This window comes from Oncorhynchus clarkii, chromosome 9 (assembly GCF_045791955.1).
Source record: "Oncorhynchus clarkii lewisi isolate Uvic-CL-2024 chromosome 9, UVic_Ocla_1.0, whole genome shotgun sequence".
In the NCBI taxonomy this organism is placed as follows: domain Eukaryota; kingdom Metazoa; phylum Chordata; class Actinopteri; order Salmoniformes; family Salmonidae; genus Oncorhynchus; species Oncorhynchus clarkii.
Window position 1 is genome coordinate 68,043,309 of NC_092155.1, and position 27,488 is coordinate 68,070,796.

Below are 27,488 nucleotides of genomic sequence, written 5' to 3' on the forward strand. Positions count from 1 at the left end.
CAGAGTTCAAGTAACAGACACATCTCAACATCAACTGTTCAGAGGAGACTGCGTGAATCAGGCCTTCATGGTTGAATTAATGAAAATAAACCACTACTAAAGGACAGCAATAAGAAGAAGAGACTTGCTTAGGCCAAGAAATACGAGCAATGGACATTAGACCGGGGGAAATCTGACCTTTGGTCTGATGAGTCCAAATTTGAACATTTGAAAATAACAGATAAAGAAAAACATTTGTTTTTGTTTTGCTGCAGAGTAGGAACACAACCCATAAACAAGTATTAGTTCCAGATAATCGTGTAATGTTTTCTATAATTGTCTAAGTCAGGTATTCCCAAACTAGAGCGCAATGCCGTCGGGGGTATGCCAAATAAAAATTCACATTAAAAAAAATGTACATTTATATTATTGTTGTGTCACTGCAACCTTAAAGCTCCTCAATGATGTCACCATTGCCCTTGATTTAAAGCAAGGTTGTGCTGCTATTTGTATTGACTTAGCCAAAGCTTTTGATACGGTAGACCAATCCATTCTTGTGGGCCGGCTAAGGAGTATTGGTGTCTCTGAATTGTCTTTGGCCTGGTTTGATAACTTACCTCTCTCAAAGAGTGCGGTGCATAAAGTCAGAAAATCTGCTGTCTCATTCACTGCCTGTCACCAAGGGAGTACCCCAAGGCTCAATCCTAGGCCCCACACTCTTATCAATTTACATCAACAACAGCTCGGGCAGCAGGAAGCTCTCTCATGCATTTACAGTAGCTTGCAAAAGTATTCAACCCCTCTTGACATTTTTCCTATTTTGTTGCCTTACAACCTGGAATTAAAATATATATTTTTGGGGGGTGTATCATTTGATTTACACAACATGCCTACCACTTTTAAGATGCAAAATATTTTGGGGTGTGAAACAAACAAGATATGACGCCAGAAATAGCCCTGGCCCTCTTGCGCCAGACATAGCATTTTCCTTGATGGCCAAAAAGCTCAATTTTAGTCTCATCTGACCAGAGTACCTTCTTCCATATGTTTGGGGAGTCTCCCACATGCCTTTTGGGGAACACCAAATGTGTTTGCTTATTTTTTTCTTTAACAATGTCTTTTTCCTGGCCACTCTTCCGTAAAGCCCAGCTCTGTGGAGTGTATGGCTTAAAGTGGTCCTATGGACAGATACTCCAATCTCCGCTGTGGAGCTTTGCAGCTCCTTCAAGGTTATCTTTGGTCTCTTTGTTGCCCCTCTGATTAATGCCCTCCTTGCCTGGTCCGTTAGTTTTGGTGGGCGGACCACTCTTGGCAGGTTTGTTGTGGTGCCATATTCTTTTCATTTTTTAATAATGGATTTAATGGTGCTCCGTGGGATGCTCAAAGTTTCGGATATTTTTTTATAACCCAACCCTGATCTGTACTTCTCCACAACTTTGTCCTTGACCTGTTTGGAGAGCTCCTTGGTCTTCATGGTGCCGCTTGCTTAGTGGTGTTGTAGACTCTGAGGCCGTTCAGAACAGGTGTGTGTATATGTACGGAGATCATGTGACACATCATGTGACACTTAGATTGCACACAGGTGGATTTTATTTAACTAATTATGTGACTTCTGAAGGTAATTGGTTGCACCAGATCTTATTTAGGGGCTTCATAGCAAAGGGGGTGAATACATATGCACGCACCAGTTTTTCGATTTTTTATTTTTTAGAATGTTTTGAAACAAGTCGTTTTTTTCATTTCACTTCACCAATTTGGACTATTTTGTTTATGTACATTACTTGAAATCCAAATAAAAATCCATTCTGGTTGTAATGCCACAAAATAGGAAAAACACTAAAGGAATACTTTTGCAAGGCACTGTATATGCAGTTGATACAGTCTTATACTCAGTTGGCCCCTCCCCAGATGTTGTGTTTAAATGCTATACAACAAAGCTTTCTTAGTGTCCAACAAGCTTTATCTACCCTTAACCTTGTTCTGAACACCTCCAAAACAAAGGTCATGTGGTTTGGTAAGAAGAATGCCCCTCTACCCACAGGTGTTATTACTACCTCTGAGGGTTTAGAGCTTGAGGTAGTCACCTCATACAAGTACTTGGGAGTATGGCTAGACAGTACACCGTCCTTCTCTCAGCACATGTCAAAGCTGCAGGCTAAAGTTAAATCTAGACTTGGTTTCCTCTATCGTAATCACTCCTCTTTCACCCCAGCTGCCAAACTAACCCTGATTCAGATGACCATCCTACCCATGCTAGATTACGGAGACATAATTTATAGATCGGCAGGTAAGGGTGCTCTCGAGTGGCTAGATATTCTTTACCATTCGGCCATCAGATTTGCCACCAATGCTCCTTATAGGACATATCACTGCACTCTATACTCCTCTGTAAACTGGTCATCTCTGTATACCTGTCGCAAGACCCACTTATTACTGCTCAGCTAGCGACTGGAACGAGCTACAACAAACACTCAAACTGGACAGTTTTATCTCAATCTCTTCATTCTAAGACTCAATCATGGACACTCTTACTGACAGTTGTGGCTGCTTTGTATGATGTATTGTTGTCTCTACCCTCTTGCCATTTGTGCTGTTGTCTGTGCCCAAGTCAGTTAAGAACAAATTCTTATTTACAATGACGGCCTACCAAAAGGCCTCCTGCGGGGACGGGGCCTGGGATTTTTTATTTTTATATATATATATCCAACAGGATATACATTTGGGTGAGTTTTTTAGAAACGAAACATGACAATTTTAAAAATATGCCACAGGAGTTTTTGAGCGAGAATAGGACGACTTTCGAGTAGTAAGACGTATAAAAGCAACAGATACCATGAATAAGAAGTGGCTAGAAGAATCTTATATGGTGAGCTACCGAGTGGCTAGGACAGGCAAGCCCCATACTATTGAGGAGGACTTAATTATTCCTGCTGCCGCGGATATGGCTGGGACAATGCTGGGGGAAACGGACAAAAAAACTATACAGACAATTTCTTCATCAAACAACGTTGTTTCATGACACATCAGTAACATGGCAGGAGATGTTTTGAAACAATGACTGTTTTGCATACAAGCCAGTGAATTCTATACGTTACAGCTGGATGAGTCAACAGACGTGGCGGGCCTGGCACAGCTCCTGGTACAGTGCCTTGCGAAAGTATTCGGCCCCCTTGAACTTTGCAACCTTTTGCCACATTTCAGGCTTCAAACATAAATATATAAAACTGTATTTTTTTGTGAAGAATCAACAACAAGTGGGACACAATCATGAAGTGGAACGACATTTATTGGATATTTCAAACTTTTTTAACAAATCAAAAACCGAAAAATTGGGCGTGCAAAATTATTCAGCCCCCTTAAGTTAATACTTTGTAGCGCCACCTTTTGCTGCAATTACAGCTGTAAGTCGCTTGGGGAATGTCTCTATCAGTTTTTCACATCGAGAGACTGAAATTTTTTCCCATTCCTCCTTGCAAAACAGCTCGAGCTCAGTGAGGTTGGATGGAGAGCATTTGTGAACAGCAGTTTTCAGTTCTTTCCACAGATTCTCGATTGGATTCAGGTCTGGACTTTGACTTGGCCATTCTAACACCTGGATATGTTTATTTTTGAACCATTCCATTGTAGATTTTGCTTTATGTTTTGGATCATTGTCTTGTTGGAAGACAAATCTCCGTCCCAGTCTCAGGTCTTTTGCAGACTCCATCAGGTTTTCTTCCAGAATGGTCCTGTATTTGGCTCCATCCATCTTCCCATCAATTTTAACCATCTTCCCTGTCCCTGCTGAAGAAAAGCAGGCCCAAACCATGATGCTGCCACCACCATGTTTGACAGTGGGGATGGTGTGTTCAGCTGTGTTGCTTTTACGCCAAACATAACGTTTTGCATTATTGCCAAAAAGTTCCATTTTGGTTTCATCTGACCAGAGCACCTTCTTCCACATGTTTGGTGTGTCTCCCAGGTGGCTTGTGGCAAACTTTAAACAACACTTTTTATGGATATCTTTAAGAAATGGCTCTTCTTGCCACTCTTCCATAAAGGCCAGATTTGTGCAATATACGACTGATTGTTGTCCTATGGACAGAGTCTCCCACCTCAGCTGTAGATCTCTGCAGTTCATCCAGAGTGATCATGGGCCTCTTGGCTGCATCTCTGATCAGTCTTCTCCTTGTATGAGCTGAAAGTTTAGAGGGACGGCCAGGTCTTGGTAGATTTGCAGTGGTCTGATACTCCTTCCATTTCAATATTATCGCTTGCACAGTGCTCCTTGGGATGTTTAAAGCTTGGGAAATCTTTTTGTATCCAAATCCGGCTTTAAACTTCTTCACAACAGTATCTCGGACCTGCCTGGTGTGTTCCTTTTTCTTCATGATGCTCTCTGCGCTTTTAACGGACCTCTGAGACTATCACAGTGCAGGTGCATTTATACGGAGACTTGATTACACACAGGTGGATTGTATTTATCATCATTAATCATTTAGGTCAACATTGGATCATTCAGAGATCCTCACTGAACTTCTGGAGAGAGTTTGCTGCACTGAAAGTAAAGGGGCTGAATAATTTTACACGCCCAATTTTTCAGTTTTTGATTTGTTAAAAAAGTTTGAAATATCCAATAAATGTCGTTCCACTTCATGATTGTGTCCCACTTGTTGTTGATTCTTCACAAAAAAATACAGTTTTATATCTTCATGTTTGAAGCCTGAAATGTGGCGAAAGGTCGCAAAGTTCAAGGGGGCCGAATACTTTCGCAAGGCACTGTATATGTCTGTTATGTTTATGGGGGACAATTAAGGAAGACATCCTCTTCTGCAAACCACTGGAAACCTGGACAACATGAAAGGATATTTTTAAAGTACTGGACAGCTTTGTGACATCAAATGGACTTTGGTGGTCAAGATGTGTTGGCATCTGTACTGATGGCACAAAAGCCATGACAGGAAGACATAGTGGAGTGGTAACGCATGTGCAAGCAGTTGCTCCCGACGCCACTTGGGTACACTGCAGCATCCACCGAGAGGCTCTTGCTTCCTAAGGAATGCCTGACAGCTTGAAAGATGTTTTGGCCACTACAGTGAAAATGGTTGACTTTGTTAAAGCAAGGCCCCTGAACTCTCCTGTATTTTCTGCACTATGCAATGATACGGGCAGCGTTCATGTAACGCTTTTACAACATACAGAAGTGCGCTGGTTATCAAGGTGCAAAGTATTGACACGTTTTTTAAATTGATAGATGAGCTTAACGTTTCCTTTAATGACCATTATTTTCACTTGTCTGACTGCTTGCATGATGACGAGTTTCTCACACGATTGGCCAATCTGGGTGATGTTTTTCACTTGTCTGACTGCTTGCATGATGACGAGTTTCTCACACGACTGGCCAATCTGGGTGATGTTTTTTCTCACCTGAATGATCTGAATCTAGGATTACAGGGACTCTCTGCAACTATATTCAATGTGCGGGACAACATTGAGGCTATGATTAAGAACTTGGAGCTCTTCTCTGTCTGCATTAACAAGGACAACACACAGGTCTTTCCATCATTGTATGATGTTTTTATGTGAAAATGAACTCAAGTTTACGGACAATGTCAAATGTGATATAGCGAAGCACTTGAGTGACTTGGGTGCACAATTACGCAGGTACTTTCCCGAAACGGATGACACAAACAACCCTATTCATTATCCCTTTCATGCCCTGCCTCCAGTCCACTTACCGATATCTGAACAAGAGAGCCTCATCAAAATTGCAACAAGCGGTTCTGTGAAAATGTTATTTAAATCAGAAGCCACTGCCAGATTTCTGGATAGGGCTGTGCTCAGAGTTTCTTGCGTCTACAAATTGTGCTGTTAAGACACTGATGCCCTTTGCAACCACGTACCAATGTGAAAGTGGATTTTCTGCCCTCACTAGTATGAAAACTAAATAAGGGCACAGACTGTGTGTGGAAAATGATTTAAGACTGAGACTCTCTCTGATACAACCTAAAATTGCAGAGTTATGTGCATCCTTTCAAACACACCCTTCTCATTGATCTGTGGTGAGTTATTCACCATTTTTGAAGAACAAATAAGGTTTTATTTGAAAGATGGATAAATAAAGAGTAAAATGATTGATTATTATTATTATATTATTTGTGCCCTGGTTCTATAAGAGCTCTTTGTCACTTCTCACGAGCCGGGTTGTGACAAAAACTCAAACTCATTCTTATGTTTAATAAATGTATTGTATAGTGTGTGTGGCAGGCTTACAATGATGGCAAAAAGCAACATTTGAGAGTGAGCTGACCCTGGTGCTAGAGGGGGTACAGGTGACCCTGATGCTAGAGGGGGTACAGCTGACCCTGGTGCTAGAGGGGGTACAGGTGACCCTGGTGCTAGAGGGGGTACAGCTGACCCTGGTGCTAGAAGGGGTACAGCTGACCCTGGTGCTAGAGGGGGTACAGCTGATCCTGGTGCTAGAGGGGGTACGCAGCTGGAGGTTGAATGTTTGAAGTGGTACGGGACTATAAAAGTTTGTGAACCACTGATCTAAGTGAATCACGGGAAAACACAGTTGGCTTGAGTTATTCAGACAGTGCAGAGTAACACTCTGACTCTGCCTGATTAGATATTCTCGCTAGTTAGTTTTCCCTGGAGAACCACTTGATAGAGGACTGGAAAATATTCTTCCCATAACAACACATCAAGCTGAGCTGAGCATATACTGTTTTCCGTTTGTGTGTGTGTGTGAGAGTTATTCAGTCTTGTATCCGAGATAAAGCTAACACTCTCTGTCTGACCATGAGAGCCCTGTCTTGGTTGTGTCTGGAAGAGAAAGGCAGTCACTCACCTCGACCTGAGAACTCACTCTGCAGTACAGTACTGTTTCAAAACATAAGAGACAAGGTCAGAACAGGCTTGATAAACAAACTTTGCATACTACAGCACTTCCTCCTCTATGGACACAGATACAAAGACAGATACTGGGACAGATATACTAGGACAGAGATACTAAGAACAGAGATACTAAGAACAGAGACACTAAGAACAGAGATACTAAGAACAGAGACACTAAGAACAGAGATACTAAGAACAGAGACACTGAGAACAGAGATACTAAGAACAGATATACTGAGATATACTGAGAACAGAGATACTAGGACAGAGATACTAGGACAGAGATACTAAGAACAGATATACTGAGAACAGAGATACTAAGAACAGAGACACTAAGAACAGAGATAATAAGAACAGAGATACTGAGAACAGAGACACTAAGAACAGAGATACTGAGAACAGAGACACTAAGAACAGAGATACTAAGAACAGAGACACTAAGAACAGAGACACTAAGAACAGAGATACTAAGAACAGAGACACTAAGAACAGAGATACTAAGAACAGAGACACTAAGAACAGAGATACTAAGAACAGAGACACTAAGAACAGAGACACTAAGAACAGAGATACTAAGAACAGATATACTGAGATATACTGAGAACAGAGATACTAGGACAGAGATACTAAGGACACAGATACTGAGGACATAGACACCCGGACAGATATACTAGGACAGAGATACTAGGACAGAGACACCAGGACAGAGATACTAGGATACTAGGACAGAGATACTAGGACAGAGATACTAGGACAGAGATACTAGGACATAGACAGCAGGACAGAGATACTAGGACAGAGATACTGATAACAGAGATACTCGGACAGATATACTAGGACAGAGATACTAGGACACAGATACTAGGACAGAGACACTAAGACACAGATACTAGGACAGAGATACTCAGGACAGAGATACTGAGAACAGAGATACTAGGACAGATATACTGATAACAGAGATACTGGGAACGGAGATACCAGGAGAGAGATAATGAGAACAGAGATATTAAGAACAGAGATACTAAGAACAGAGATACTAAGAACAGAGACACTAGGACAGTGACACTAGGACAGAGACACTAGGACACAGATACTAAGACACAGATATGAAGACAGAGATACTAAGACAAAGGTACTAAGACACAGATACTAGGACAGAGATACTAGGACATATATACTAGGACAGAGATACTGAGGACATAGACACCAGTACAGATATACTAGGACAGATATACTAGGACAGACTGAGGACATAGACACCAGGACATATATACCAGGACAGAGATACTAGGACAGAGATACTAGGACAGAGATACTAGGACAGAGATACTAGGACAGATATACTAGGACAGAGATACTAGGACATATATACTAGGACATAGACAGCAGGACAGATATACTAGGACAGAGATACTGAGGACATAGACACCAGGACAGATATACTAGGACAGAGATACTAGGACAGAGATACTAAGGATAGAGATACTTGAACAGATATACTAGGACAGAGACACCAGGACAGATATACTAGGACATATATACTGAGAACATAGATAATAGGACAGAGATACTAGGACAGAGATATTAAGAACATAGATACTGAGAACAGATATACTGAGAACAGAGATAATAGGACAGAGATACTAGGACAGAGATACTAGGACAGACTGAGGACATAGACACCAGGACAGATATACTTGGACAGAGATACTAGGACAGATATACTAAGGACAGAGATACTAGGACAGATATACTAGGACAGATATACTAGGACACAGATACAAAGACAGAGATACTAGGACAGATATACTAGGATAGAGATACTAAGGACAGAGATACTAAGAACAGAGATACTACGAACAGAGACACTGAGAACAGAGATACTAGGACAGAGACACTAGGACAGAGATACTAGGACAGATATACTAGGACAGATATACTAGGACAGAGATACTAGGACAGAGATACTAGGACAGATATACTAGGACAGAGATACTAGGACAGAGATACTAGGACAGAGATACTGAGGACATAGACACCAGGACAGATATACTAGGACAGAGATACTAGGACAGAGATACTAGGACAGAGATACTAGGACAGATATACTAGGACAGAGATACTGAGGACATAGACACCAGGACAGATATACTAGGACAGAGATACTAGGACAGAGACACCAGGACAGAGATACTAGGACAGGGATACTAGGACAGAGATACTAGGACAGAGATACTGAGGACATAGACACCAGGACAGATATACTAGGACAGAGATACTAGGACAGAGACACCAGGACAGAGATACTAAGGATAGAGATACTTGGACAGATATACTAGGACAGAGACACCAGGACAGATATACTAGGACAGATATACTAGGACAGATATACTGGGACAGATATACTAGGACAGAGATACTAAGGACAGAGATACTAGGACAGATATACTAGGACAGATATACTAGGACAGAGACACCAGGACAGATATACTAGGACAGACTGAGGACATAGACACCAGGACAGATAAATTAGGCCAGAGATGCTAGGACAGAGATACTAGGACAGAGATACTAGGACAGAGATACTAGGACAGATATACTAGGACAGAGATACTAGGACATAGATACTGAGGACATAGACACCAGGACAGATATACTAGGACAGAGATACTAGGACAGATATACTAGGACAGAGATACTGAGGACATAGACACCAGGACAGATATACTAGGACAGAGATACTAGGACAGAGATACTAAGGATAGAGATACTTGAACAGATATACTAGGACAGAGACACCAGGACAGATATACTAGGACAGATATACTAGGAAAGACATACTGGGACAGATATACTAGGACAGATATACTAGGACAGATATACTAAGACAGAGATACTAAGGACAGAGATACTAGGACAGATATACTAGGACAGAGACACCAGGACAGATACACTAGGACAGATATACTAGGACAGATATACTGAGACAGATATACTAGGACAGATATACTAGGACAGATATACTGAGACAGATATACTAGGACAGATATACTAGGACAGATATACTAGGATACTGAGGACATAGACACATAAACACCAAACACATAACACCAAATAAACTGTTGTTGCTGCTTTCATCATCATTTGTGTTTTTGCTTTGCTCACTTGTAGCTATGATTGGGTCTGAATGCTTGAATATATATTTTTATTCAGAAATAATGAATATTATACAATGAGTTCAAGGCCTTAATCAGGCATCATTGAGCAGGCATCGGGGCCCAGTCTCCTTCCTACCAGGTCTGGTCCTGGTCCTGGGGCCAAAGCCAGCTGTCATATGGAATCACAATCCATGCTATTAATTAGTGTGTGTGTGTGTGTGTGTGTGTGTGTGTGCGTGTGTGCGTGTGTGCGTGTGCGCGTGTGCGTGTGTGCGTGTGTGTGTGTGTGTGTGTGTGTGTATACCAGGCCGGCTGCCTGGTTTTGCTCTGTGCTAGAGTGGGGTCAGCAGCTGCTGCTAGAGACTTGAGGGCCACAAATCATCTCACTCACACTCCATGAATGGGCTGTGTGTAGGGTAGGACTGCAGGCAGAGTAGAGCAGAGCCTGCGTACTCCAGTATTATCTTCCCAGCAGGAGATCCAGTCATTTCTCCACTACCATCTGAATATCTGGGCTCCAGTCATTTCTCCACTACCATCTGAATATCTGGGCTCCAGTCATTTCTCCACTACCATCTGAGTATCTGGGCTCCAGTCATTTCTCCACTACCATCTGAGAATCTGGGCTCCAGTAATTTCTCCACTACCATCTGAATATCTGGGCTCCAGTCATTTCTCCACTACCATCTGAGTATCTGGGCTCCAGTCATTTCTCCACTACCATCTGAATATCTGGGCTCCAGTCATTTCTCCACTACCATCTGAATATCTGGGCTCCAGTCATTTCTCCACTACCATCTGAGTATCTGGGCTCCGGTCATTTCTCCACTACCATCTGAGTATCTGGGCTCCAGTAATTTCTCCACTACCATCTGAGTATCTGGGATCCAGTCATTTCTCCACTACCATCTGAATATCTGGGCTCCAGTCATTTCTCCACTACCATCTGAGTATCTGGGCTCCAGTAATTTCTCCACTACCATCTGAATATCTGGGCTCCAGTCATCTCTCCACTACCATCTGAATATCTGGGCTCCAGTCATTTCTCCACTACCATCTGAGTATCTGGGCTCCAGTCATTTCTCCACTACCATCTGAATATCTGGGCTCCAGTCATCTCTCCACTATCATCTGAGTATCTGGGCTCCAGTCACCTCTCCACTACCATCTGAGTATCTGGGCTCCAGTCATTTCTCCACTACCAACTGAGTATCTGGGCTCCAGTCATCTCTCCACTACCATCTGAATATCTGGGCTCCAGTCATTTCTCCACTACCAACTGAATATCTGGGCTCCAGTCATTTCTCCACTACCAACTGAGTATCTGGGCTCCAGTCATTTCTCCACTACCAACTGAGTATCTGGGCTCCAGTCATTTCTCCACTACCATCTGAGTATCTGGGCTCCAGTCATCTCTCCACTACATACACATTAATATGAAGGTGAGGATGAAGATAGCATGGCTATGATGATGATGATGAACATCATCCTGTATACAGCCTGTCTACTCTAACACAACAACGTGACCACAGCAAGCAGGTCATAAAAACGGAATGCATAAGGCAGAGGGTTCCGTTTTCATCTCCTGCTGTTGACTCCAATAAGTCAGTTGCTAATGTCTCGGTGTGAAGCGTCTGTGTGGTAATATCTGCAGTCTGACTGTGAGCGTGAGTGGTGGCAAGGTTAGGTGGGTTTATCCTCAGCATGGCAGAGGAAATGAAGGTTGATGGTGCCAACCCAGCAGCTCACAGCCCAGCAGCTAGTCTAGAGACTATAGGACAGCTAGTCTAGAGACTATAGGACAGCTAGTCTTTCGTAGCCAAAACAGCAGCTCAGAGAAACTAGCTAAGAGAAGGCAGCAAGTCTTTGCTGCAGCTCTCCTTAAAAATGGAATGCTGTGGTTTCTACACAAACCAACATCTAGCTACTGTTCTGTACAGTGGCAACAGTACATCATCACATTGTCAGACATCCACAGCAGTAGCACCTAAGAGAAATCATGACAAGATACAGTATATCTATTCGACTCATAGGCCTACTCTTGCTGCATCCATTTAGCAAAACCTGTTTTTGAAAATCTTGATGGATGGCAGTTGAAGTGACAATCATAGGGTACCTGTCCCAGTACACCATATAAAGGAGACAACTTGTCTCAGTATACCAGATAAAGGAGGCAACCTGTCCCAGTATACCAGATAAAGGAGACAACTTGTCTCAGTATACCAGTAACAGGAGACAACCTTTCCCAGTACACCAGTAAAAGGAGAAAACAAGTCCTGGTATACAAGTAAACAGAGACAACCTGTCCCAGTATACCAGTAAAAGGAGACAACCTTTCCCAGTACACCAGTAAAAGGAGAAAACAAGTCCTGGTATACAAGTAAACAGAGACAACCTTTCCCAGTACACCAGTAAATGGAGAAAACAAGTCCTGGTATACAAGTAAACAGAGACAACCTTTCCCAGTATACCAGTAAAAGGAGACAACCTTTCCCAGTACACCAGTAAAAGGAGAAAACAAGTCCTGGTATACAAGTAAACAGAGACAACCTGTCCCAGTATACCAGATAAAGGAGACAACTTGTCCCAGTATACCAGTAAAAGGAGACAACCTTTCCCAGTACACCAGTAAAAGGAGAAAACAAGTCCTGGTATACAAGTAAACAGAGACAACCTGTCCCAGTACACCAGTAAAAGGAGACAACCTTTCCCAGTACACCAGTAAAAGGAGAAAACAAGTCCTGGTATACAAGTAAACAGAGACAACCTGTCCCAGTATACCAGATAAAGGAGACAACTTCTCTCAGTATACCAGTAACAGGAGACAACCTGTCCCAGTACACCAGTAAAATGAGACAACCTTTCCCAGTACACCAGTAAAAGGAGAAAACAAGTCCTGGTATACAAGTAAACAGAGACAACCTGTCCCAGTATACCAGATAAAGGAGACAACTTGTCTCAGTATACCAGTAACAGGAGACAACCTGTCCCAGTACACCAGTAAAAGGAGAAAACAAGTCCTGGTATACCAGTAAAAAGAGAAAACAAGTCCTGGTATACAAGTAAACAGAGACAACCTGTCCCAGTACACCAGTAAAAGGAGACAACCTTTCCCAGTATACCAGTAAAAAGAGAAAACAAGTCCTGGTATACAAGTAAACAGAGACAACCTGTCCCAGTATACCAGTAAATGGAGACAACCTGTCCCAGTATACCAGTAAATGGAGACAACCTATCCCAGTATACCAGTAAGAGAGAGACAGCTTGTCCAAGTAAAAGGAGACAACCTTTCCCAGTGTACCAGTAAAATGAGTCAACCTGTCCCAGTGTACCAGTAAAAGGAGACAACCTGTCCCAGTAACAGGAGACAACCTGTCCCAGTATACCAGTAAAAGGAGACAACCTGTCCCAGTATACCAGTAAAAGGGGGCAACCTGTCCCAGTATACCAGTAAAAGGAGACAACCTGTCCCAGTATACCAGTAAAAGGGGGCAACCTGTCCCAGTATACCAGTAACAGGAGACAACATGTCCCAGTGTACCAGTAACAGGAGACAACCTGTCCCAGTATACCAGTAACAGGAGACAACCTGTCCCAGTGTACCAGTAACAGGAGACAACCTGTCCCAGTATACCAGTAAAAGGGGGCAACCTGTCCCAGTATACCAGTAAAAGGGGGCAACCTGTCCCAGTATACCAGTAAAAGGAGACAACATGTCCCAGTATACCAGTAAAAGGAGACAACCTGTCCCAGTATGCCAGTAAAAGGGGGCAACCTGTCCCAGTATACCAGTAAAAGGAGGCAACCTGTCCCAGTATACCAGTAAAAGGGGGCAACCTGTCCCAGTATACCAGTAAAAGGAGAGTTCCTAATCAGGACAAGTGGTTTTGTCTGTGTGACTCATGGGTGCACGTGTTTCTGTGTGTGTGGAGTTTAGAGACTAGTTATGGTTCATGTCCCCTACAGTACCACCATCATACAGACAGTCTGTCATCACTCTCATAGTGGAGAGACTAGTTATGGTTCATGTCCCCTACAGTACCACCATCATACAGACAGTCTGTCATCACTCTCATAGTGGAGAGACTAGTTATGGTTCATGTCCCCTACAGTACCATCATCATACAGACAGTCTGTCATCACTCTCATAGTGGAGAGACTAGTTATGGTTCATGTCCCCTACAGTACCACCATCATACAGACAGTCTGTCATCACTCTCATAGTGGAGAGACTAGTTATGGTTCATGTCCCCTACAGTACCATCATCATACAGACAGTCTGTCATCACTCTCATAGTGGAGAGACTAGTTATGGTTCATGTCCCCTACAGTACCATCATCATACAGACAGTCTGTCATCACTCTCATAGTGGAGAGACTAGTTATGGTTCATGTCCCCTACAGTACCATCATCATACAGACAGTGGCAGAGACATTACAGTGGGATGATGAGAGAGCGTAGCCCACTAGGGCCGAGAGGAGGGGAGGAAGTCGACTCAATAAGATGGATATATGTCTAGGCTGGGGACGGGAAATCACGGTTCACCCCCATGGCTGGTTGGCTGGCCGGCTGGCTGGTTGAGGCAGCGTCTCAGCGCCTCTCACAGAATGCATGCCGACACACGCACCCATTAAACACACACACACACACACACACACACACACACACACACACACACACACACACACACACACACACACACACACACACACACACACAGGGCCTGATTGCAGCCGTTTGTTAAGGTTTATTTTGGTGGCTGCCCTCCTGCTAGTTATTTAGTATTTTGGTGCTCCTTTGCTTAATGAGGACTGGCACTTGGCTGTTCTCCCTCTCTCTCTCTCTCTCTCTCTCTCTCTCTCTCTCTCTCTCTCTCTTCTCCCTCCTCCCTTCTTCACCCTGCGCCACTTCTCTCTTTCTCCCTCCTTTACCTCCTCCTCCGCATTAATAACAGCACAGCTGCCCACAATCTCCCTGCTCTCCCTCTCTCCCCTCCTCCATCCACCCAGTTTCCCTCTACCTCCATCCTCTATCCTCTCCCCTCTCCCTTCATCCTCTACTCTCTCCCCTAGCTGCGTAACCTCTGCACTGCAGCATAGTCAAGCTGGACGTGGCTGGACGTGCTCTGAGAGACTACTGAACCACCTCTGTAGCTTGGCCTTGCTCTGCCAGGCCTAAAGATGCTTGAGACCAGCATTATAACCTCAACACATGCATACTGTACCCACCCCAACCCCTTCTCACTACCTCCCTGAAGGGATGGAGGGAGAGGGGAGAGGTTGGAGGGAGAGGAGAGGGGATGGGATGAAGGGAGAGGGAGAGGGGATGGAGGGAGGGAGGGAGAGGAGAGGAGAGGAGAGGAGAGGAGAGGAGAGGAGAGGAGAGGAGAGGATGGAGGGAGGGAGGGAGAGGGGATGGAGGGAGGGAGGGAGGGAGAGGAGAGGATGGAGGGAGAGGGGATGGAGGGAGAGGAGAGGATGGAGGGAGAGGGGATAGAGGGAGAGGGAGAGGGGATGGAGGGAAAGGGAGAGGAGAGGGGAGAGGATGGAGGGATAAGGGAGAAGAGGGGAGAGGGGATGGATGGAGAGGTCGAGAAGATGGAGGGAGAGGGGATAGACGTAGAGGGGATGGAGGGAGAGGGGATGGAGGTAGAGGGGATGGAGGGAGAGGGGATGGAGGGAGAGGGGAGAGGATGGAGGGAGAGGGGATGGAGGGAGAGGGGATGGACTTAGAGGGGATGGAGGGAGAGGGGATGGAGGTTGAGGTGAGAGGATGGAGGGAGAGGGGTTGGAGGGAGAGGGGAGAGGGAGACTGGGTGGATGGAGGAATTGAGAGAGGGAGAACAGCCAAGTGCCAGTCCTCATTAAGTAAAGGAGCACCAAAATACTAAATAACTAGCAGGAGGGCAGCCACCAAAATAAACCTGAGCAATTAACAAACGGCTGCAATCAGGCCCTGTGTGTGTGTGTGTGTGTGTGTGTGTGTGTGTGTGTGTGTGTGTGTGTGTGTGTGTGTGTGTGTGTGTGTGTGTGTGTGTGTGTGTGTGTGTGTGTGTGTGTGTGTGTGTGTGTGTGTGTGTGTGTGTGTGTGTGTGGTCATAAACCTGGGTACTAAGAGGGCTAGCTCCGTGTGTTCCAGAGGTCTTAGGTTCTCTGAGGACAGGCAGCTTACCAATGAGCTTTTACACAAAAGATACATCCAACTAAAGCACGGTCTATTTAGTGATACAATGTATAGTACTATTCGGTAAGAGTACAGTAGCATACATTACAGTTCAGCCTGCCTGTTAAGGAGTCTCCAGTCTTTCAGAGGTGTCGACTTTGTGACTCAGGCCAGTGCTTTCAGGATGTCTCCCTATGTCTGTCTGTCCTTCCATCTATCTGAGAGTGGCCCCTGCCCAGACCCACTGGCTGATGGGAAGAGTGTCCATTTCCGCCGAGTGTGTAAAGTGTAATCTGTAATCTAGGGGCCAGAGCTGGAGAGTGTCGTGTCTTTGGCTATGCCGGATTAAGTGATATGACATGCTATTCTATAAAATCATTTCTCCGTAATTAATATTACCTGATTGAGCTAATCATGTAAATGTAATTAACTAGAGTCGGGGCACCATGAAATAATATTTATAGAGCTGTTATCTTCCGAATAAACTCTGAAAGACCTAGTAATATTTTACATCAATAGCAGTCAATATTAGTCGTCACCTTAATTCAGTCTCATCTGAAAATTGTAAATTCTTGGTTATCTTCACGAACCCTGGCTAACAAGTTGAATCAGCAATACAAAATTGGGTTTAATTATTTATTTACTAAATACCTAACTAATCACACAGAATTACATATACAAAGAATGAATTATACCTTGATTACAAATTACGTCATAAAGGAAAACGTCACTAGCGGGCGGAACAGATATGACAGCTGGTTACACAAAAGAAAAGGGCTGGGTTTGAGTGAAAGAGCGGGAAGACTGAGGAACAAAGGGAGAAGCTGTGCTATCGTAAATACAGTATCTTATGCATTCTAAATTACCGCCCATTTGGAAAAGGAAAAAGCAATAAATATTTACTCTGAGCTGCGCTTCGGTAGGTTGGTGGTAGATGGAAGGCCGTGTTGCCAAACCAAGTCCTTTGTCCTTTGAAGAATGTTTCTGGGGGTCAATTGAATACGTTGTAGTAACGTCGTTGTGTGATAGACGGGATACTCTGTCTGTTCCTTCCTAACCCTCGTTTGCAGCAGCTGTTGCTAACTCAACAGCTAGGAGGTATCACTTCTGTAATGAATAAGTGTTCAAAGTTCATACCATTCGCAACTAAAGCTCACGCTGATGTTGGCTTCATTCTGTAGTTATTATCTGAACCATTCTGACATCGGACAGTCATCCTCGGAATAGGAGGTTATATTGTCGTCAAGGCTTTATATAGGAAGGGAGAGGAGGGCGTGTTTGAAAAGTTTTATAACCCATGTCCCTTCACAGGGGCGGGCCACTGATTGAGCAGAGCAATAACCTTATGAAAACCCAGATCTCTCATTTGGAAGCTAAAATTACATTTAATCTCTTCACCAATAATTTTATATTCAAACATTTAAATTGAACAACAATTCCATGTGAATCCGATAACTACAATGTGCAGACTTTCCACTGTAGAGTTTATGTCAACCTATCATTGATGAGAATGTCTCAGATGACAACCGAACTGACATCATATTCATTAAGTACCACCGCATATGTTCAATTGGTCGGATTACCAGAATATAGTCAATTTCCCCCCACCTTCTGATGTTCCCAGAATCTCTATGATTACCAAGGGGTTTTCAAATTTCACATCAGTAGGGTAGAGAGAGGAAAAGGGAAGAGGTATTTATGACTTTCATAAACCTACCCCCAGGCCAACGTCATGACAAGAGGTAGAGGAGAGGCTGAGAGCGAGAGAGAGAGAGAAAGAGAAAGAGAAAGAGAAGTAGATAGAGAGAAGTAGAGAGGTGAGAGAAAACAGAGGCAGAGAGAGGGAGAAAACAGAGAGAGAAAACAGAGAGATAGTAGAGAGAGAGCAGACAGAGAGAGAGCAGAGAGAGAGAGCAGACAGAAAGAGAGCGAGAGCAAACAGAGAGAGAGCAGAGAGAGAGAGCAGAGAGAGAGAGCAGAAAGAGAGAGAGAGAGCAGAAAGAGAGAGAGAGAGCAGACAGAGAGAGAGAGAGCAGACAGAGAGAGAGAGCAGACAGAGAGAGAGCAGAGAGAGAGAGCAGACAGAGAGAGAGCAGACAGAGAGAGAGAGCAGACAGAGAGAGAGCAGAGAGAGAGAGCAGAAAGAGAGAGAGAGCAGAGAGAGAGAGAGCTGACCGGTTGTGATGACGCAGGCAGACGCAGCCCTGATGATAATTGCATTTATTTTATTTCACCTTTATTTAACCAGGTAGGCCAATTGAGAGCAAGTTCTCATTTACAACTGTGACCTGGCCAAGATAAAGCAAAGCAGTGCGACAAAAACAACAACAGAGAGTTACACATGGGATAAACAGACGTACAGTCAATAACACAATAGAAAAATCTGCATACAGTGTGTGCAAATGAAATAAGGAGGTAAGGCAATAAATAGGCCATTACAATTTAGCAATTAACACTGGAGTGATATAAGTACAGATGAGGATGTGCAAGTAGAAATACTGGTGTGCAAAAGAACAGAAAAACAAAAACAAATATGAGGGATGAGGTAGGTAGTTGGTTGGATGGGCTATTTACAGATGGGCTGTGTACAGCTGCAGCGATCGGTAAGCTGCTCTGACAGCTGATGCTTAAAGTTAGTGAGGGAGATAGATATAAGTCTCCAGCTTCAGTGATTTTTGCAATTCGTTCCAGTCACTGGCAGCAGAGAATTGGAAGGAAAGGCAGCCAAAGCAGATGTCTGCTTTGGGGATAGAAAATTACCTGCTGGAGTGAAGTATACTTGCTGAAATATACCTGCTGGAAGCGCGTGCTACGGGTGGGCGTTGCTATGGTGACCAGTGAGCTGAGATAAGGCAGAGCTTTACCTAGCAAAGACTTATAGATGACCTGGAGCCAGTGGGTTTGGCAACGAATATGTAGCGAGGACCAGCCAACGAGAGCATACAGGTCGCAGTGGTGGGTAGTATATGGGGCTTTGGTGACAAAAGGGGGGATAGACTACATCCAGTTTGCTGAGTAGAGTGTCGGAGGCTATTTTGCAAATGACATCGCCGAAGTCGAGGATTGGTAGGATGGTCAGTTTTACAAGGGTATGTTTGGCAGCATGAGTGAAGGAGGCTTTATTGCGAAATAGGAAGCCGATTCTAGATTTAATTTTGGATTTGAGATGTTTGATGTGAGTCTGGAAGGAGAGTTTACAGTCTAACCAGACACCTAGGTATTTGTAGTTGTCCACATATTCTAAGTCAGAACCGTCCAGAGTAGTGATGCTGGACGGGCGGGCAGGTGTGGGCAGCGATCGGTTGAAGAGCATGCACTATGTTTTACTTGCATTTAAGAGCAGTTGGAGGCCACGGAAGTAGTGTTGTATGGCGTTGAAGCTCGTTTGGAGGTTTGTTAACACAGTGTCCAAAGAAGGGCCAGATGTAACAGAATGGTGTCGTCTGTGTAGAGGTGGATCAGAGAATCACCAGCAGCAAGAGCGACATCATAGAAGTATATACAGAGAAAAGAGTTGATTACCAATCTCATCCCTATTGTCTACTTTGAGCTCTGAGTTGATGGTTCACCTCAGTGAATGGAGGGGATTTTACACATATCAACAATATTAAAAGGAGTTGGACTAAAGCAAGATCCAAAGCATAGGATTGTTTTCTCTCAGCTCACTGATCTCTGTAGGTTATTACTGTACTGTTGTGATCTCTGCGAGGTGATTACTGTATTGTTGTGATCTCTGTAGGTGATTACTGTACTGTTGTGATCTCTGCGATGTGATTACTGCACTGTTGTGATCTCTGTAGGTGATTACTGTACTGTTGTGATCTCTGTAGGTGATTACTGTACTGTTGTGATCTCTGTAGGTGATTACTGTACTGTTGTGATCTCTGTAGGTGATTACTGTACTGGTGTGATAACTGTAGGTGATTACTGTACTGTTGTGATCTCTGTAGGTGATTACTGTACTGGTGTGATCTCTTCGAAGTGATTACTGTACTGTTGTCATCTCTGTAGGCGATTACTGTACTGTTGTGATAACTGTAGGTGATTACTGTACTGTTGTGATCTCTGCGATGTGATTACTGCACTGTTGTGATCTCTGTAGGCGATGACTGTACTGTTGTGATCTATGTCGGTGATTACTGTACTGTTGTGATCTCTGTAGGTAATTACTGTACTGTTGTGATCTCTGTAGGTGATTACTGTACTGTTGTGATCTATGTAGGTGATTACTGTACTGTTGTGATCTATGTAGGTGATTACTGTACTGTTGTGATCTCTGTAGGTGATTACTGTACTGTTGTGATCTCTGTAGGTGATTACTGTACTGTTGTGATCTCTCTAGGTGATTACTGTACTGTTGTGATCTCTCTAGGTGATTACTGTACTGTTGTGATCTCTCTAGGTGATTACTGTACTGTTGTGAGCTCTGTAGGTGATTACTGTACTGTTGTGATCTATGTCAGCGATTACTGTACTGTTGTGATCTCTGTAGGTGATGACAGTGACTGACTGACAGGCCTGAGAGCTTGCGTAAGTGGCTCATCTGGGTGGCATGGTAACAGGCACCGACAGACAGTCATGTGCGATCCCAGAGTAGCAGTCTTCCACCGACGGCCTGGCCTGCTACCCTGAAAATAAAATGTATGTGTTTATGACAGAGTGTGTGTGATTGAAAATGTGTGAGTGTGACTGAAAATGTGTGAGTGTGCATGCATGCCCATGACAACGTATGCACACGCCTGTGTATGTGTGTTGGTACCAGTGAAGCCTAAAGAGCCAGTGGTCCTGTGAGACTGCAGAGAGTTCTGGATGTAGGTGGTCCTGTGAGACTGCAGAGAGTTATGGATGTCAGTGGTCCAGTGAGACTGCAGAGAGTTCTGGATGTCAGTGGTCCTGAGAGACTGCAGAGAGTTATGGATGTCAGTGGTCCTGTGAGACTGCAGAGTGTTCTGGATGTCAGTGGTCCTGTGAGACTGCAGAGAGTTCTGGATGTCAGTGGTCCTGTGAGACTGCAGAGAGTTCTGGATGTCAGTGGTCCTGTGAGACTGCAGAGAGTTCTGGATGTCAGTGGTCCTGTGAGACTGCAGAGAGTTATGGATGTCAGTGGTCCAGTGAGACTGCAGAGAGTTCTGGATGTCAGTGGTCCTGTGAGACTGCAGAGAGTTCTGGATGTCAGTGGTCCTGTGAGACTGCAGAGTGTTCTGGATGTCAGTGGTCCTGTGAGACTGCAGAGAGTTCTGGATGTCAGTGGTCCTGTGAGACTGCAGAGAGTTATGGATGTCAGTGGTCCAGTGAGACTGCAGAGAGTTCTGGATATCAGTGGTCCTGTGAGACTGCAGAGAGTTCTGGATGTCAGTGGTCCTGTGAGACTGCAGAGAGTTCTGGATGTCAGTGGTCCTGTGAGACTGCAGAGAGTTCTGGATGTCAGTGGTCCTGTGAGACTGCAGAGTGTTCTGGATGTCAGTGGTCCTGTGAGACTGCAGAGAGTTCTGGATGTCAGTGGTCCTGTGAGACTGCAGAGTGTTCTGGATGTCAGTGGTCCTGTGAGACTGCAGAGAGTTCTGGATGTCAGTGGTCCTGTGAGACTGCAGAGTGTTCTGGATGTCAGTGGTCCTGTGAGACTGCAGAGAGTTCTGGATGTCAGTGGTCCTGTGAGACTGCAGAGAGTTCTGGATGTCAGTGGTCCTGTGAGACTGCAGAGTGTTCTGGATGTCAGTGGTCCTGTGAGACTGCAGAGAGTTATGGATGTCAGTGGTCCTGTGAGACTGCAGAGTGTTCTGGATGTCAGTGGTCCTGTGAGACTGCAGAGTGTTCTGGATGTCAGTGGTCCTGTGAGACTGCAGAGAGTTCTGGATGTCAGTGGTCCTGTGAGACTGCAGAGAGTTCTAGATGTCAGTGGTCCTGTGAGACTGCAGAGTGTTCTGGATGTCAGTGGTCCTGTGAGACTGCAGAGAGTTCTGGATGTCAGTGGTCCTGTGAGACTGCAGAGAGTTCTGGATGTCAGTGGTCCTGTGAGACTGCAGAGTGTTCTGGATGTCAGTGGTCCTGTGAGACTGCAGAGAGTTCTGGATGTCAGTGGTCCTGTGAGACTGCAGAGAGTTCTGGATGTCAGTGGTCCTGTGAGACTGCAGAGTGTTCTGGATGTCAGTGGTCCTGTGAGACTGCAGAGAGTTCTGGATGTCAGTGGTCCTGTGAGACTGCAGAGAGTTCTGGATGTCAGTGGTCCTGTGAGACTGCAGAGAGTTCTGGATGTCAGTAGTCCTGTGAGACTGCAGAGTGTTCTGGATGTCAGTGGTCCTGTGAGACTGCAGAGTGTTCTGGATGTCAGTGGTCCTGTGAGACTGCAGATAGTTCTGGATGTCAGTGGTCCTGTGAGACTGCAGAGAGTTCTGGATGTCAGTGGTCCTGTGAGACTGCAGAGAGTTCTGGATGTCAGTGGTCCTGTGAGACTGCAGAGAGTTCTGGATGTCAGTGGTCCTGTGAGACTGCAGAGAGTTCTGGATGTCAGTGGTCCTGTGAGACTGCAGAGAGTTCTGGATGTCAGTGGTCCTGTGAGACTGCAGAGAGTTCTGGATGTCAGTGGTCCTGTGAGACTGCAGAGAGTTCTGGATGTCAGTGGTCCTGTGAGACTGCAGAGTGTTCTGGATGTCAGTGGTCCTGTGAGACTGCAGAGAGTTCTGGATGTCAGCGGTCCTGTGAGACTGCAGAGTGTTCTGGATGTCAGTGGTCCTGTGAGACTGCAGAGAGTTCTGGATGTCAGTGGTCCTGTGAGACTGCAGAGAGTTCTGGATGTCAGTGGTCCTGTGAAGAAGTGTGCCCCATTCCAGTCAGCAGCCAAGACTCTTAGCCTGATCAGTTTCTATGGCTCACCTACCAGCTGATAAATTCTCTTCAGGAGAGGACTCTCACACACACACACACACACACACACACACACACACACACACACACACACACACACACACACACACACACACACACACACACACACACACACACACACACACACACACAGTTCTGTAGAGGTTTGCCCTTGTTTTTGTGTATTTCTGTGTGTATGTATTAGGATCCCCATTAGCTGTTGCATGGCAGCAGCTTCTCTTCCTGGGGTTCGAAACGGGATTTAAAAAAATGACATTACAACAAACCGTAAGAACAGCGTACACCAAGACATTATTATTATTACTTTTTTAAACATTTATAATAGAAATTGTACAATACAACAATATTACTGTGTGTGTGTGTGTGTGTGTGTGTGTGTGTGTGTGTGTGTGTGTCCGGCCCAAGGATAGCCGTTTGCTGTATGCCAGTCACAGTACCCAGTATAATGGACTCTGAGCAACTGTTTCAGAATGGGCTAAAGTGACGTAGTCATGGTTTTGGGAAGCGGCCCATTGATTCAGATTCTAATTTGCACAGTGACACAACCTTCAGTAACCAACTTCTGAATACAGATACTGAACTTTCCAAAACTGAGCAGTTGGCTACAATACATGGATGGTCAGAGGTTAGATATAGTCTATTATGGCTGTCTTTCAGAAGTATAACCCAGACGTGCTGTACACTGTGCAATGTTTGGGGTAGAATCTCCTTCCAACAGACACAAAGACCAACACTCTATTAGAAAGGAAGAACAGAGAGATCAATAGACAGAGATAGACAGTTAGCTCCATGAATCAGAGAGTCAGCTCAATCACAGACAGACAGCTCCATCAGTCAGACAGACAGCTAGACACAGACAGTAGGAACAGTGTGTGGGTGTCTTGTTGAAAGCCCAGCAACGTTAACTGAACACCGCAGCATGCTTGATCTCTCTGTGTGTGTGTGTCTGATCTCAGCCTTCATGTGCCAATGCCTTTTACTGTAAACAATGGTGAACCTGCATTAACTAAATGAACCCGCTCAGTGTGCAATCTGTTCCATTAGAGATTGGAGAAAATGTGTGTGTGTGTGTGTGTGTGTGTGCTTGCATGCTTAAAGTACAATTCCACGCTTTATAACCAGTTATGTTGTAGTAGACATGCACTACTGGAAGATATGATACACATTTTGTTTTTGTCATTTTTAAAGCTTCTGCATTGCCCTCGTCTACAGTATACTACAATTCCTAGAGTGCATTTCACCTCACAGGATGCAATGCTCCGCCCAGTCTGCAGACAAAGCTTATGTCATAAATTATGAGTGCATTTCAGATTACTTTTGGGTTGTAATTATACTGAACATAAATGTAAACGCAACAATTTCAACGATTTTACTGAGTTACAGTTCATATAAGGAAATCAGTAAATTTAAATCATATATGGATTTCACATGACTAGTCAAGTGTGTAGCCATGGGTCGGCCTGGGAGGGCATAGGCACACCCAATCAAAATGAGTTTTTAACCCACTGTTCCCCTGTAGGCTGTCATTGTAAATAAGAATTTGTTCTTAACTGACTTGCCTAGTTAAATAAAGGTTACAATTTAAAAATATTTTTTTAAAAGCCAGATGTGGAGGTCCTGGGCTGCCGTGGTTACACGTGGTCTGCAGTTGTGAGGCTGGTTGGACGTCTGCCAAATTCTCTCAAATGACGTTGGAGGCGGTTTATGGTAGAGAACATTCAATTCTCTGGCAACAGGTCTGGTCGACATTCCTGCAGTCAGCATGCTTGTTTGTGACACAACTGCACATTTTAGAGTGGCCATTTATTGTCCCCAGCGCAAGGTGCTCCTCTGTAAGGATCATGCTGTTTAATCAGCTTCTTGATATGCCACACCTGTCAGGTGGGTGGATTATCTTGGCAAAGGAGAAATGCTCACTACAGGGACGTAAACACATTTGTACACAACATTTGAGAGAAATAAAATTGTATTTATGCTCTATGATTACTCAGCTCTATGATCACTTAGCTCTATGATCACCCAGCTCTATGATCACTCAGCTCTGTGTTCAACCAGCTCTGTGTTCATCCAGCTCTGTGTTCACCTAGCTCTACGGTCATCCAGCTCTATGGTCATCCATTGTTTAACTAGCATATTTATCCCGCTCTAGTTCTGCACCAAAACTATGTGTCTGCTGCTGTGTGTCTGCTGCTGCCCTTTGCCTTAGTTAAACTTTCATTTGTCTATCTGGAGAGATGAGAAATCCCAGTCGTTGACTTAGAGAGTTTATCATTCCTCTTCTCTTGACCTGTTATGTGACCTTTGTCCCCTCCCTCCATCTCCCGTTTTCTCTCTCCCTCCTCTCCCTCCCTCCAGACTCATACTCGGCTGCAGGCAGCGAGGGTAGCATCTCCACCTCCGTGGCGTCCCTGCCTCCGACCCTGACGGTTTCCTGTAGCTCCGCCCCCAGCTCCCCAGGCTCGCGACGTTCCGTAAGCACCATGAAGAAGTGGCTGACCAATCCAGTCCGCAAGCTCAGCGCTGGGGCCGTCAACATCTCAGCCAGCTCCAAGGGGGAGCGGCAGGTCAGGAAGTTGGATGGGGGAAGCAAATCCCCTCCTCCTATTCCCCCTTCTAGGCACAGTCATGACCTGGGCCTGGGCCTGGGCCTGGGCCTGGGCCTGGGAGGGCTGGGGCTTGTCAGACTCCTAGGATCAGAGGACCACCTCACCACTATACTACCCATCACACACAAAGAGATGGTGAGTGGAGAGGCATTGCTAAGCACTAGTTTTACCTTTGTAAAGGTAGATAACACTAGGGATACAAACACCTACATTACATACAAATATGTACAGTACCAGTCAAAAGTTTGGACACACCTACTCATTAAAGGGTTTTTCTTTAGAATAATAGTGAAGACATCAAAACTATGTAATAACACATATGGAGTAACCAAAAAAACACAGAGTGAAGGAAAAGCAGCCAACAAGTGCTCAGCTAATGTGGGAACTCCTTCAAGACTGTTGGAAAAGCATTCCAGGTGAAGCTGGTTAAGAGAATGTCAAGAGTGTGCAAAGCTGTCATCAAGGCAAAGGGTGGCTACTTTGAAGAATCTCAAATATAAAATATATTTAGACTTTTTTGGTTACTACATGATTCCATATGTGTTATTTCATAGTTTTCATTTCTTCACTATTAGTCTACAACGTAGAAAATAGTACAAATAAAGAAAAACCCTGGAATGAGTAGGTGGGTCCAAACTACTGACTGGTACTGTACATACAGGTTACATACAGTGAGGACTAGCTACTCTACATTGGGACTATTTGGTCTATGGGTACTGACAGATTTGAAATGGACCTCTTAAGTCAACTCATCAGTATAATGTGTAGAAATCCCATAATATCTGTATCACAAGATAGGCCTATTAACAATAGGCTGATTGAATGAGGAGAGGATGTCGTCAACCTTCTTTTCAAAGTGGTTGACAAAGTCATCCGCAGAGAGGTGGAGGATTAAGGAGGGAGGAGAAGGTAGACAATAGTTTCCTAGGATTAGAGGCAGAAGCTTGAAATCTAGTAATAGAAAGTGGCTTTAGCAGCAGATACAGAGGAAGAGGAGGAAGAGAGAAGGGGTGAAAGGATGATAGGTCCTCTGGAAAATGTGTTGTCCTCCATTTCCGCTCAGCTGCCTCAGCCCTGTTCTGTAAGATTGTAATGAGACTCAGCCATGGAGCAGGAGGGGAGGGGAGGGCCGATCAGGCCGGGAGGAAAGGAGACGGTACGAGTCATAGGATGCAGAAAGGGAAGAGAGTAGGGTTGAAGAGGCAGAATCAGGAGACAGGAGGGAGAAGGATTTAGCAGATGGCAGAGATGATAGGATAGAAGAGGAAAGAGTAGTGGGAGAGAGAGAGCGAAGATTGTGATGACACATGACCATCTGGGTAGGGGCTGAGTGGTTAGGGTTGGAGGACAGGAGACAGAGAAGGAAACAACAAAAAAAGTAGTGATCAGAGACCTGGGGGGGGGGGGGGGGGGGGGGGGGGGGAGTTGGAAAGAAATTAATCGAAGGCAGATGCCTCGAGGTGGAAGTCACCAAGTACGAAGAGCGCTGAGCCATCGTCAGGAAATGATCTTATTACAGTTTTTTTCGATTGCTAAACGACAGTGGGCACAACTGGAGTCACATGTGCAAAACTCTAACTACAGTCTGCACTACCAATAGTCACCTGAGCTAAACAGTTCACATCACCTGCAAAACTCATTCCAAGCAACACAACTCTTAACACATGGCTCAAAACACGCTCAGTGCAGCCAAACACTATGCACAACCCTCACTGAGATAACACACACTGTCACTCAGAACACACTGAGAGTAAAAACACTAGCATCAAACACCAATACAGAAAATACAAACTTTTCATCTTTACAGTTTGAACAATTTCA

At 44.5% G+C, this 27,488-nt stretch overlaps 1 protein-coding gene across 1 annotated transcript in view; it reads left to right on the forward strand.

The window, feature by feature from the left end:
* The window catches only part of LOC139416833 (rho guanine nucleotide exchange factor 25-like), an 84,656-nt gene that overhangs the window by 15,111 nt on the left and 42,057 nt on the right, over nt 1–27,488 (forward strand). The window contains exon 2 of the mRNA XM_071165930.1: nt 25,417–25,802. Within this exon, the coding sequence (XP_071022031.1) occupies nt 25,417–25,802 (386 nt within the window). The remainder of the gene's footprint in view (nt 1–25,416; nt 25,803–27,488) is intronic.